This window comes from Gigantopelta aegis, unplaced genomic scaffold, assembly GCF_016097555.1.
Source record: "Gigantopelta aegis isolate Gae_Host unplaced genomic scaffold, Gae_host_genome ctg3527_pilon_pilon:::debris, whole genome shotgun sequence".
NCBI lineage: Eukaryota > Metazoa > Mollusca > Gastropoda > Neomphalida > Peltospiridae > Gigantopelta > Gigantopelta aegis.
Genome location: NW_024533387.1, coordinates 27082 through 40972, shown reverse-complemented (window position 1 = coordinate 40972; position 13891 = coordinate 27082). Strand labels below are relative to the sequence as shown.

Below are 13891 nucleotides of genomic sequence, written 5' to 3'. Positions count from 1 at the left end.
TGTCAAAGACTGATTCCTATATCTCATACAAGATTGAAACAACTGTGAGTTAATGGATGACTAGATTTAAATAATAGATGTATAATAAATGAATAATAGATACATAGTTTAAATGAATGGATGTATACTTTAATCAATGGATATATGTTACATGAATGGGGTGTTCAATAGATGCATAACAGGTTGATCAGTGGAGACACAATGGATGTATTAAAATACAAATGGATACATGATAGAAAACCCTTATTTTCTAGTCACTTCGTCCGAGACATCTCTTTGAGGATTCACAATACAGTGTATGGAGAAGATATCGAGACTTTGAATGGCTTCATCATCAAATTGAGAAAAATCATCCAACATTAATTGTTCCAGTAAGCCACACCCCTTCATTAATATTGTACCTCAATTACTTTTTAGCCTCTTCCCGGAAAACAAATCACACGTTATTTTGATCACATGAGTGAGACGTTTCTTGAAGAACGTCAGCGATGTTTGGACCAGTTTCTATGGCGACTAGTAATTCATCCATTTTTCTCATACGATCACAAACTTAAAAATGTTCCTCACAGCAGATAATGAGGTGGGTGGAGCTAATGCAATAATTATTAATTTCTGTACAGACATTCAGTAATTATGTCACTGAGTCAGCTAGTGGTAGTCGGTTGCTAGGGATGATGTCATCATCTGTAAAACAGGCAACCACTTCTATCCGGCTTAAAAATCCAGATCCTGATTTTGGAGAAAATTGTAAGTATTTTAGCGATTTTAGTGAGAAACTTGGTACATTGGAACGAGTGGATACACGGTTACAATCAGATAGAAAAGGCAAGTCGTTTTTTACATAGAAGCCACGCCCGTTTTATTTGAGACCACACCTCCTTTAGATTTGTCTACATCATGTGAAGAGTTATCATCAGTTGCATATTCTTGGGCTAATTCAGAGTCACTGTTATGTGAAGGAATAAGAAAACTGGGCGGAGCTTATGAAGCCAATTCATCTGCTCTAAATACTTTAGTAAGGGACATTGTCACAAGAACCACTCATTCTCTCTCTCTCTCTCTCTCTCTCTCTCTCTCTTACACCCACACATAATTATAGAATGAAGGGAACTCCTATTCATTTCAATTAGCACTTCGTATGTATCAATATTATGCTACCAGTGCTGTAGTAAGTGATAAGTCATTTATTTACCAATTTGTCCATTTAGTCTGCTATTAAAAGAAGAGATGCTCTTCAATTAGAATATGAAACAGCAACAGATGAGAGAGATAGAAAAAAAAAACTCCACGAGGAAGTAAGTCAGACATCTTAATTTTTTTCTTTAACCATTTCCACCTTAGGCTGTACAAGCTGGTAAAACTGACAAGGTTATGAAAATATCCTCTGAATTAGAAAAGGTAATCTTTTAACTAAAGAATCTTGGAAACTGTTCTTAATATAGAGGTGTCCTCAATATAGAGGTTGTATAATACACTAAAGTATTAGTATGGGACTAGAACAAGTGTCCTTAATATAGAGGTTGTATAATGCACTAAAGTATTACTAAGGAGACTAGAACAAGTGTCCTCAATATAGAGGTTGTATAATACACTAAAGTATTAGTATGGGACTAGAACAAGTGTCCCCAATATAGAGGTTGTATAATACACTAAAGTATTAGTATGGGACTAGAACAAGTGTCCTTAATATAGAGGTTGTATAATACACTAAAGTATTAGTATGGAACTAGAACAAGTGTCCTGTATAATACGCTAAAGTATTAGTATGAGACTAGAACAAGTGTCCTCAATATAGAGGTTGTATAATACGCTAAAGTATTAGTATGAGATAGAACAAAGTGTCCTCAATATAGAGGTTGTATAATACGCTAAAGTATTAGTATGAGACTAGAACAAGTGTCCTCAATTATAGAGGTTGTATAATACGCTAAAGTATAATAGTAAAGGATTAGGAACTAGAACAAGTGTCCCTCAATATAGAGGTTGTATAATGCACTAAAGTATTAGTATGGGACTAGAACAAGTGTCCTCAATATAGAGGTGTCCTCAATATAGAGGTTGTGTCCTTTCTCTCTAGATTGGTGTAACAGCTGAACATACACAAGATAGTGTGACTCAAGCCAATGAACAGTTGAGAGTAGACATTGAAAAGTGGAAAGATACTAAAGACAAAGAATTAGCTGAGATATTTGTTAATTGGTCTGACAACCAAATACAATATCATGAACGAGTAAGTCCTGGTTATCCCCATAATAATTAAATCATTAATTACAATTTGTAGATGTACCATGAATGGGAAGATGTGTTGTTGTTGCTACGGCAACTAGGTCATGATATAAGTGACTCCACCCTTTTGATGACCCAACCCTCTCGTACTGAACCAATTAGTGATGACGAGATATAATTAAATTTTTATTAATTTTTTTCATAGAATAATAATATGTGTGTGTGTGTGTCTATTGAATTATGCTGAAGCTAACATTTTTTTAATTTCTGCAATAGCCTTTCCAGGGTTAAGCCCCTAAATAATTAAATTATAATTAAGGGGTGTGGTTTAATCACTTACTTTAGGCAAGTCTTGGTACAACTTAATATAGTGTGACATCGAAATACTGAGAATGGATCGGATATTTTAGCTAATCTCTCGGCTTGAAACTGATCCTGTTATGATTAATTATAATTTTAATAATCAGGGGCTACCTCTACTATTTACCCTGCTATCAATCATCCATCTATAAGCTTGCATGAGTACAGCAGGTCCTAAATATTTATCAGGATTCCACCAATAAGAAGGACAAGCTGTCGAACAGCAGGCACATAAAATACACTCGTATAGACCATCCTAGTTAAAATGATTGATGATTAATGGATCAATTCTTGTACTTTGATGTAGCACAATGGATTGATAGATTGAGGAATGGATCCATATATGTAATTATGGAACAATATATCAGACCATAATGGATTGATAAATTACAAATGGATTGATATTTGCTGTAATAGATGTACTCTTACTAGCTTTTCTCTGTCCTTGACTGACTGGAGGTGTTGTTGTTTTCCCATCTCCTCTGTTTTTCATCTTTTCTCTTCAAATATGGTTCAATAGACCGATATTGCTCATAAAAGTGGGTCATATCCTGTGTAATAATTACAGGAGCTTACTCAATAATAGAGGCTTATTTAACATAATGTAGCTTACTCAATAATTCAGGCTTATTTAACATAATGTAGGGGCTTAGTCAATAATACAGGCTTATTTAACATAATGTAGGGGCTTACTCAATAATACAGGCTTATTTAAAACATAATGTAGGGCTTATTCAATAATACAGGCTTATTTAACATAATGTAGGGGCTTACTCAATAATACAGGCTTATTTAACATAATGTAGGGGCTTACTCACCGGTACTAGATCTTTAACAACATACATGTGAGGTAATGGGTATATTTTGAGAGGTTTACTGATTGTCAGGATCTATACGACTACAAAGTGGGTGTGGTCATATAAATATACATAGAAGGATCTTACCTAATACATGCTAATGTATTACCTCCTTTAATGTTCATTGCACAAGATCCACAAATACCTATAATGGACAAATAGAATTGATAATATATATATTTAGAATAATGATGGATATATATAAAGATAAATGGATAGATGAGAGAAAAGATTTACCCTCACGGCAGGAACGTCTAAAAGTTAACGTAGGATCTATTTCATTTTTTATTTTAATCAAAGCATCTAACACCATTGGACCACAGTATTTAAATCACTTGATATTCCTGCATACGAGGCTTATCACCTGGTTTGTCTGGGTTCTGTAATGAAACATTAATTAATTCAAATAGGAGGGTCTATCCCATTAACATACCCATCTATAAACAAGAAACCTCTTTAGTCGTGGTTTCTCAACAGGCTCAGATGCAGCAGCTGTTTGAGCACCTCGGCTTGAGAGAAAATAGACCCTATTATTCTAATTAGTGCCCATTATCTTTCTCTAAAAGAACTTACAGTAGCCATTCTTGATGTTGGTAACAGCAATCTAAAATTTAAAAACGGAGAGCCATCTTCTTTAGAGCTATGAATGATGAGTGATGAAACACTTACACCTTTTTATGTAATAACTTAGAAATTTACTCGGGTAACCGGTACTAAATTATTACATAGCTGCTTCTAGGAGGTGTGGCTACAAAGGTATCAAATGATGTACATACCAGAGGAAATTGCATACTTGCAATCATCCAAAGAGAGAAAGTTGTGTTAATAAATTTCTTATATTTGTTCGAGATAGTTAGAGGAACTGTATGACTATACTGTGGTACCTCTGATTGAAGAATGAAGAATATTTCTAGAGTTTTACTGAAGAAAAAGAGTAAACAAAATGACAGAAGAAAAAATTCTTCAGTTAGTTCTGTTCCTGACAATATCACTTCTCCAGCTTCTGGTCAACTAACAGCATCACTATCTGCTACTTCGGTTAGTAGTATGTGTGTGTGTGTCTGTGTCTGTGTCTGTGTGTGTGTGAGTTGTGTGTGTGTGTGTGTGAGAGAGTTGTGTGTGTCTGTGTCTGTGTGAGTTGTGTGTGTCTGTGTGTGTGTGTGTGTGAGAGTTGTGTGTGAGTTTTGTGTGTGTGTGTGTGTGCATTCATTTAACCACTTATTCATCTATTCTTCCTTTCATTCATTTGTATATCCATTGACACATTTATTCAACCATTCATTCATCTATTTAGGGATGGAAGCCTCAAGAATCTCCAACACATCATATTGTACATGTACAAACACCACCTCGACGTGAAAAATGGACCTTTTTATATATAAACCAAACACAAGAAGCATGGACGGCCAAAGTTAGCACTAATATATGTCCATTATTGTACTAATATACATCCATTATTGTACTAGTATATGTCCATTATTCTACTAATATACATCCATTATTGTACTAGTATATGTCCATTATACTACCAACTATATATCCATTATTGTACTAGTATATGTCCATTATACTACCACTATATATCCATTATTGTACTAGTATATATCCATTATACTACCAACTATATATCCATTCCACTATTATATACCATCAAATTTACTAATGTTATCCAATAATAATTATTGTTATGATATTAATTTATTAACTCCATTTCTTTCACAGCAGACAAATGTCCCTTGTAATTCTTTAAAATTCACCCTCAACAGTTGGACTTATACCCAAGGTATATAGAATTAACACCTTGTCATGATATCACTATATCTGTCTCTATTACAATCTGTTAATGATATAACAATATATTATATATCTATTTTATATATTGTATTTGGTATGTCATTGATTGTGGTTATATTTGTAACATTGTTATGAATTAAGTGACCTGATTGTTGTAAGCTCTGAGAATTTGTGATGACATCAAATGTATCTCAGTTATTGAAAATTGAATTATATTTGTTAATAGATTGAGTGAATAGTGTTAATAACTCTCTCTCTCCTCTCTCTCTCTCTCTCTCTCTCTCTCTCTCTCCTCTCTATCTCTCTCTCTCTCTCTCTCTTTCTCTCTCTCTCTCTTCTCTTCTCTCTCTCTCTCTCTCTCTCTCTCTCTTTCTCTCTCTCTCCTCTCTCTCTCTCTCTCTCTCTCTCTCTCTCTCTTTCTAGGTCAATATAGGACTTAGTGATGACGTTCCTCGATATCGAGAAGATTTATAAGTATCACAAAAGATGTTCAAAGATTTTTAGCAACAATAACAGAACTAAGACAAGCAATGGAAGAAATGGATGTTTTTTCAAAAACCAGTAGAGAAAAATTTAAAACATATGACAAGAAATAGTTAATATTCAAACACCTTTCTAATCTACTAGTTAATGAGAAACATATATACTTCATTGACTTGTTAATGAGTCACTGATATAGTCATGAACAACTTTTAAGTTATGTGTAACAATAGAAAATTAACATATACATTTAATACATACATAAATGTATTATATATATATATATACTAAATATAATATAAGTATTATATATAAATTAACGCATTCTTGTGTAATTATTGAGCTAGCATGAACAAAACGTTAGTTGGCAAAATATACGAGAACAGACGTAATATGTTTAGCAATTATATGTTATTGATTGAGTAATACATGTTTGTGGTTTTTAGGAGTTGGTGGGACAGGAAATGTTTAGAATGTTTGATAACATGTATATTTGGCATCTTGTTAAACATGTAAACAATTAAAATAGTCATAGGTGTCATTAATAAGTATTTTATATATAGATATCTTAAATTATTGTAGTATATATTGATGTTTACTAGTCTAAGGATTACTAATGGTAGCTATCCTAGGTCACTGTGGTAAGTATTGATGTTTACTAGTCTAGAGCTTACTAATGGTAGCTATCCTAGGTCATTGTGGTAAGTACTGTGTTTACTAGTCTAGAGCTTACTAATGGTAGCTATCCTAGGTCATTGTGGTAAGTACTGATGTTTACTAGTCTAGAGCTTACTAATGGTAGCTATCCTAGGTCACTGTGGTAAGTACTGATGTTTACTATATAAATCTCTATTTTTGCTTCATTTCATTAAAGCTATTCTCAGACGGATCTATCAAGTAGGCATGCCTGACAAATTACATAGTTGTACCTGTTGCTATGACAACAAACATGAACTCTTGATTGGAACTTAGTTGTGGTCAGAGATCAGTTACTCCCTAACAATTAGAGTTCTAATCATAACTGTCACACAATATAGTACCCATTTCCTAACATATCATGTATATTATACATATACATGATATGTGTGTGACACAGCAAATGATAACTTTATGCTTCATTTGTTAATTGAACAATTTAAAATAATTCTAGTAATAGTAGACTCTATTGATTTTTAAAATCCATTAATATAATTATTATTATTTTATGATACATTTCTTATTTTAAAATTTTTGTTAGTGAAACCATTACTACATGTTCTCGTATTTCAGAGTTCACAGTTCATATCCTTGACAACGACCAAGAGGATTCAAACCTTGTAGACATAGATGATGAAAACAAAGAATTGATGACGGACACTGAGACAGAAGAATATTATCGTAGCCAGGACAAAGTTATTGAAAAACTTAGAGAACTTGTGCAAGTTGTAGAAATATGTCTGGAGTCTAATCCTGGTATGTTTCAAATCTACTGTTTTAACAAGAACAAAGCAAGCATCTCTTGGCCACTTATGAGAGTGAGTAAAGTAGATGTGGTTGTCTATTAATTATTAGTATTATCTCATTTTAGGGACTGCACTCATGATATGGGTAAAGTATCGGAATGTATTCCTTGTAATAATGCTATTGATAGTCTTGTGGATACATTCACACAAAGTAAGTCTAGTATGTGACCTGTTTTTCCTTGTATTAATTGTGAGGGAAATATATTTTCCTGCCTCTGTTCCCGCTTGTTAGCTGTGAATATATTTAAGAATGAATGGATGGATGAATGGACAGACAGGCAGATGGATCTATATTGATTAAAATAATTTATAATTTGTCCTTTTAAAAATTTAGCGTATCAGACTACATGATAGGGGAGACGTCTGATCCTGCAGGTGGCATAACAACATTAGGGTCATGGGTGGAAGCCAAAGCAAAGCCTCAATCTCTTGGAATACCACACTTAAAGGACCTGCATCATCTAAAGTGGGTGGAAATCAACCACACCCACTATTAATTATATCCATTTCTCTCTAGTCACATGACAATCTAGCACGGTTCAGTAGTAGCGTTGATTTGACTCAAGCTAAATGAACCAAGTAATTATATGTCATTATTAAATTAACCGTGAATGATCATGCCCCCATCACTACTTAATTATAATGATATATTTTCTATTGGTAGGTTGATATTATTGATCAAGACTTGTTAAATGTGGAAAAATAATGTTGAAATAGTGTCTGGAGTAAGATTATAATATTATGTAATATGTATTTAAACTCTACCTCTCTTCTCTTCTCTCCTCTCTCTTCTCTCTCTCTCTCTCTCTCTAGTATATCAAATTCGTCAAAAATATGCTAGAGAGCTTGTTGGTTATTTAAGCAAAAGAGCACAGTTAGGTAAAAAATTACTTTTTATTCAATAAATTTATTGTAATATTTTGACTATTAGAACAACGTCATTATGCTCAACTTGCTAAAATTGTTCGTCAAACACAAACTGCTTTGACAGAATTACACCAACAAGAAGTATGTCGATAAAATATCTTGTCTTCTTTATCTCTCAATAGGAATGTCTTCCTCTAATTGAGTCTTAAGGAAATCCTTAGATGACGATTCTCACTATGCTATGAACTCTAATACTACCTTTAATTTAAAAGTTGGACACAAAATACTTGAAGTAATTTTATTATATTAAGAAAGATAATGAATGCTCGCTGTCGTCTCTGTCTCTCTCTCTGTCTATATTCTCGTCTCTGAGATTCTATGCTGCAACCTCTCTATCTCTGTATATCATCTCTCTCTCTTTTCTCTTTCTCTTTCTCTCTGTCTCTCTCTCGGTCTCTCTCTGTCTCTCTCTCTCTCTGTCTCTCTCTCTCTCTCACTTTTTTCTTCTTTCTCTCTCTCTAGTCTATCTCTCTCTATCTCCTGATCTGCAGCCTCTAGAACACAAAATTCTAGAGATGTGAAAAAATGAGGAAAAAAGCATCTTATGCAGAATTGGCAGAGAGAACGAAAGAAATTGGGATATTATTAGATATAAATCATTTTATAATATATTGTTATATAATTTATTTATAGGCTGAAGCTAAAGCACTTATGAAAAATACAAAAGCAAAATATATTTTTATGGCTCAGAATTTCTAGAGTCAGTACCTGTAATTAAAAACAATTAATTATATCAACATTAATTGATTATTAGGTAAAAATCTATTAGCAGCTGAACCATTTGGAAAAAAAGCCGACAGAAAGAAAAAAGAAATTTCGGAATTAGAAGGAAAAGTAAGGAGTAATAAATTAAGAGTATGTCCCTACTAATTTAATGAGAACAACCCTAAGAGAATAGTCCTATATAATTATCAAAACACCAGTATACGCACTGTCATAGCAACACCAATATAATCCCTAGTCATTTCACTATTCCAATATATGGTAACAAAATATGTCAGTTATGATGACTATCATATAACTCAATTGATGGAGGAGGTTATGTTGATAAGGTATCTGTTGATATTAAAAAGGAAGCTAATTGGAAAGTACCACCATTTCTTTCCCTAAACAAGACGGCTTGCATACTTTTTCCAGTAATGTTAATTGTAGTAGTTATATGATAGACTCTATTGTTAATACTATAATGTTAACATAAAAGGCTGTTTGCTAACTCAGTGTGTACAAACAAACAGTAATTTAATGTCTTCAGTCGTTTATACTTGTAATGTTTGCTTAGGTTTTCTCTTAAGTAATGTTGATAACTTTGATGCTAGTTCCTCTATCTACTCACCCCTTTTTCCTGTAGTTTCAAGAGGCGGAGCAAGGCTTTCAAAGACGCTGTAGCTCATTGTAATGATTGTCAATATCAAGGTTCATGCGACTGTCAGAAATCAATACTGTGGCTTTTAGAAGAATTATCATAGGATTTGATACTGCTCTAAAAGCTGTAATGGTATAGGAATGAGAATGAAGTGGTATGGGGATGGAAGTGATGGTATGGATAAGATAGTATGGGACTGGACATGTTCTCCCCATTTAGGGTCTTGAAAATTATTTTCAACTGCAGTATAAACTTCTTTAAGAGTGTTACCTGAACCTGTAAGTACATGACATCACATGACATCACACATTCTAATGTGATCCACATGACATACATATGATATCATATATACAGCTGGTCATAAACCTTGAAGAAGAAGCACAAGGGGACATGAAATGGCTCGAATTTTTTTGTCATTTATCCAACGCCAAAAATGGGTGTGATGAACTAGAAGATTATCACTTGGAAGAATTTGATCCAGAAGCTGAGTATGTTTTAATTATTCAATGTCAAGAAAATTTTTCTTTTCTTAGAAATCTGGGACAATGCTGAAGAAGGAGGTCTGATCCTCATCATCTGCCATTCTGTTCTACATCTGGCTGATAACAAAGTCCCCATGATTGGAACGCTCTCTCCAAAACGTGGGATATAAAGGGTGGAATCCAGCTGCTTTCCTTCGTAATGAAACCCATTCTCCTAAACCCAGTCAGAAAAATTCGTCCAAGAAGTATAGGCAATACTTGATATAATCCTGTAACTGACTTCTCCTAAACTAACCTTCAAAGAAGAAGTGAGTACCGGAGAGAGAGAGAGAGAGAGAGCAGAGAGAGGATGAAAACCGAGGACATGTCCAGAGGGATTAGAGTTCATTTTAGAAGTTTCTAATAATTCGTTCTAAACCACAATATCTCCTAGTATGCTATACTTTTATGATTTATCCAGCTAAATTTTACATATCAGTATCTCCTATGAAAACAAATAGTAATTTTTGAATGTATCACTATACGCTCTCCTCTCTCATCCTCTTCTCTCTCCTTCTCTCTCTCTCGTCTCTCTCTCTCTCTCTCTCTCTCTCTCTCTCTCTCTCTCTCCTCTCTCTCTCTCTCCTCCTCTCTCTCTCTCTCTCTCTCTCTCTCTTGACGTTTCCTCCAATAGACAGTGAAAGAAAGATATTGGAACTACAGCTGCTATTACTATATCACAACATCAGTTCAACTGACAGAAGCATATACTCCAGAAGACACAGTTTATGCACGTATGTGCTAAAACACATGGTTTTCAGGAAAAGTTACGTACACCATCAAGATGTAAAGGATTGGACACATATGTTTATTTCCATGGATTTGAATGTGAAAACAGTTAGGTATAAATAGTTAGTATTATTTAGACTTATAAAAATTTATATCTATTTTAGTGTGGACTTGCCTGCCACAGAAGTGCTTAGCTATCTTGCTATTCGTGTGAACAAAAATACTTAGAAATATTAATGTAAATGTTTCAGATTTTTGTTTAGAGAAATTACCTCGAAAAATGAACACCTTGGTTAGATTCCATGAACATTAAAAAGCTACCAAACGTCATATTCCTATCATTGTCACCTAAATGTATCAATGAAATTGACGAGAGAGGTATATAACCAATTCTTTGAATCCGATGTACCATTTGATAATATATCCATCCATGTTAAGATATGTATCCATTGTACTGTACCATTGATCCATTTCTCACAGGTCTTGATACTCAAGGATTGTATCGGATATCTAGTGCAAAAAGTAAAATGGGAAAAGTTATGTCAATTATTGAAGTTGGATCTGAACGAGTTGACCTCTCCTGACCTTCCACCTCATCCTCATTAGATCATGTCTTAAGTTATACTTCAGACCAAGTAGAGAACAACAAAAACAAACAAACAACAAAAGAAACAAACAGACATGTGACACACATGTTGTTTTTTTCTTATAGCTTCCAGAACCATTGTTAACATTCGGACTTTATCAAGAGTTCTTAACATTTGCCAGAGTAAATAAATAATCTATATATATAATTAATTAATTATAACTACTCTAATTTATGGGAAGCGTCATTAGTTCTCCCTTGTAAATTGGACAAGTTAAACAAAGAACAATATGATAAAGCTTACACTCTTTTAAAAAGATTGAAGGAATTAATACATCTTTACCAGAATCTAATCAAATTAACATGGCTAGATTGATGTATCATTTACATCGGTATGTTGTCTTTATTTTAATGTATCTAATTTTTATCTTCTAATAGTGTTAGTAGTCCTGAACCATGTACGGGGTAATTGTATGCACCTAGTAATATTGGCATTGTTTTTGGACCTAATCTACTACGACAAAGTATGTATAATATTAATACATCATTATACATAACATAAGAACATTATATTGACTGTATAGGACATTATAACATGTACTGTGTATATATATATATATATAATATATATATATATATTTATATATATTCTTCCCCTTTCTTTAAATAGAACATCCATTTATATTTACATGGAAATAATTTAAACCAAGAATTTATAATATTTTAATTTAACATATTCAATTTACACCTCTTTATTTATAGGGAAATGTTACCATCATTAGCGCTACTAGCTAACATGAGTTATCAAGCTAAAGCTGTCGAAATTATGACTGCACACGCCTTAGATGTGAGTGATAATTCTTGTTACTATGACAACTCCTTCATTATATAATTACTAGATATTTCATATACCTGAAGAAGATATTAAACAATTGAATTGGAGTGTTCTGAGGAAGATGACATGGAAGCTATTAACGAAAGACTTGTTGATGAATTAGAGGAGTATCAAGAAACTTCAAGTATTTTTTTATCTTATTTATCTAAGCCCCTCCCTCTTTCTCTGTTTATTAGTTGATATTGATGATGCGGAAGAAAGCAAATCAAATGTTGTCTATAATAGAACTCCAATGAGTACACCACCTGAAAAGGTAAGAAATATTTTTTTCATCTAATTAGAAAATATTTATGTTTGTGTGTTGCTTGCAGACGGAAAATGAATGTTGAAGAGCTTCACGATATGTTAGAAGAATTTGGAAGTGGACAATCTAATTTTTTAACTCCACCACATCCAAAATTGGTGTATCACAGCCGGTAAGTTAAGTATTATCTTATGATATGATATGATATGATATGAATGATGATATGATGAATGATATGATGTGATATGTGTGATCATTTTCCCATCCAGATGCATTCTTTGCATCACCCTTATTGCATGATTCACGGAACTGGCAAGATACATAGTGTAGCGAGTTTTTACCAGGAAGTACTGAAGGATTTGCTGAGTTCTGTTTTTACCAGCATTGATAGAAAGGTTGTTACATCCTTATCATGCTGTGATCAGTGCCAGCAGGGAGAAAATACTTACTCCAGTAATGGAGAGAAAGAAGATTATGCACAGATGAAGAATTCGATGACCTATTATGTATTCTGCTTGTAATACACTTGATTATCATCACACAAGACGTCGAGCCCACTTTGACAAAGTCCAGTAGTACTGGATTTAATGAAGATGATGATAAAGGTGATTCAGATGCTGTATTTCATAGTCGGACACCTTCTATGTTAGTGATGCTTCACGCAGGGCATATTAGGATCACGCAGTGAAGACAAACTTTCTCAGGAGGCGACAATCTGGATTCGCACCTCGTGTCGTGAAAGAACCCCAACGACTTTCATTTGAGCTCCAATATTTTAAAATATGTTCAAGAGGAGATGACGAGAGATGCTCATCCGAGAGCTGGGATAGTCAGGAATATAAAAATTCCCAATCACCTGACTGCAAGCACTTTCTTTTGCCATACCAGTACAGAATCCTCTCCTGGGCTTTTCCCAAGGAGTATGGAGGGCAAACCTTTGTTCCCAATCACTACTCGAAACTTTCCATGCTATCCTGTACCTTCACTTCCTTGAGGCAAATGTACCGAGGGATATATCAAAACTATAAAGTCTCTCGTTTTTCTGTTGGGTCTCCTCCACTTGCCTCACCAATCAGTACTTATAATGGCCGATAAAAGTGGTAGTAGTCGAGGATCCTTTTCGTGAACATTTTTTATACGATTCAGCTGAAATTGATTGAACACAAAGTAGGAAAAAAAGAGATGATGCTTAAAAAGGACGAGGGGAGATAGAAATGTAGAGTAGAAGGACGTGGTGATAAGTCATCTCAACTTGTAATACGACATCAACGTGGGCGGAGAAAACTGCTGACAGTGGCATTGAGATCCTCCTAATTTTAACTCTGTTGCTTCTGTGGAAGAGGAGGACATACCTCTCCCTGATAATTCTCAATGATAGGTGTGCCCAAATTTCCACCTACACACAGG

At 33.9% G+C, this 13891-nt stretch overlaps 1 protein-coding gene across 1 annotated transcript; it reads right to left on the bottom strand.

Moving 5' to 3' along the window:
* Positions 1-2464: 2464 nt before the first annotated feature.
* Positions 2465-4464, bottom strand: LOC121392209 (succinate dehydrogenase [ubiquinone] iron-sulfur subunit, mitochondrial-like). The gene is given in 12 exon segments (XM_041523541.1): positions 2465-2521; positions 2563-2661; positions 2714-2842; positions 3016-3072; positions 3075-3137; positions 3405-3464; positions 3466-3484; positions 3531-3588; positions 3681-3775; positions 3777-3823; positions 3877-3952; positions 4460-4464. Coding segments are annotated over 12 exon segments (765 nt in total).
* Between the last annotated feature and the right edge of the window lie 9427 nt (positions 4465-13891).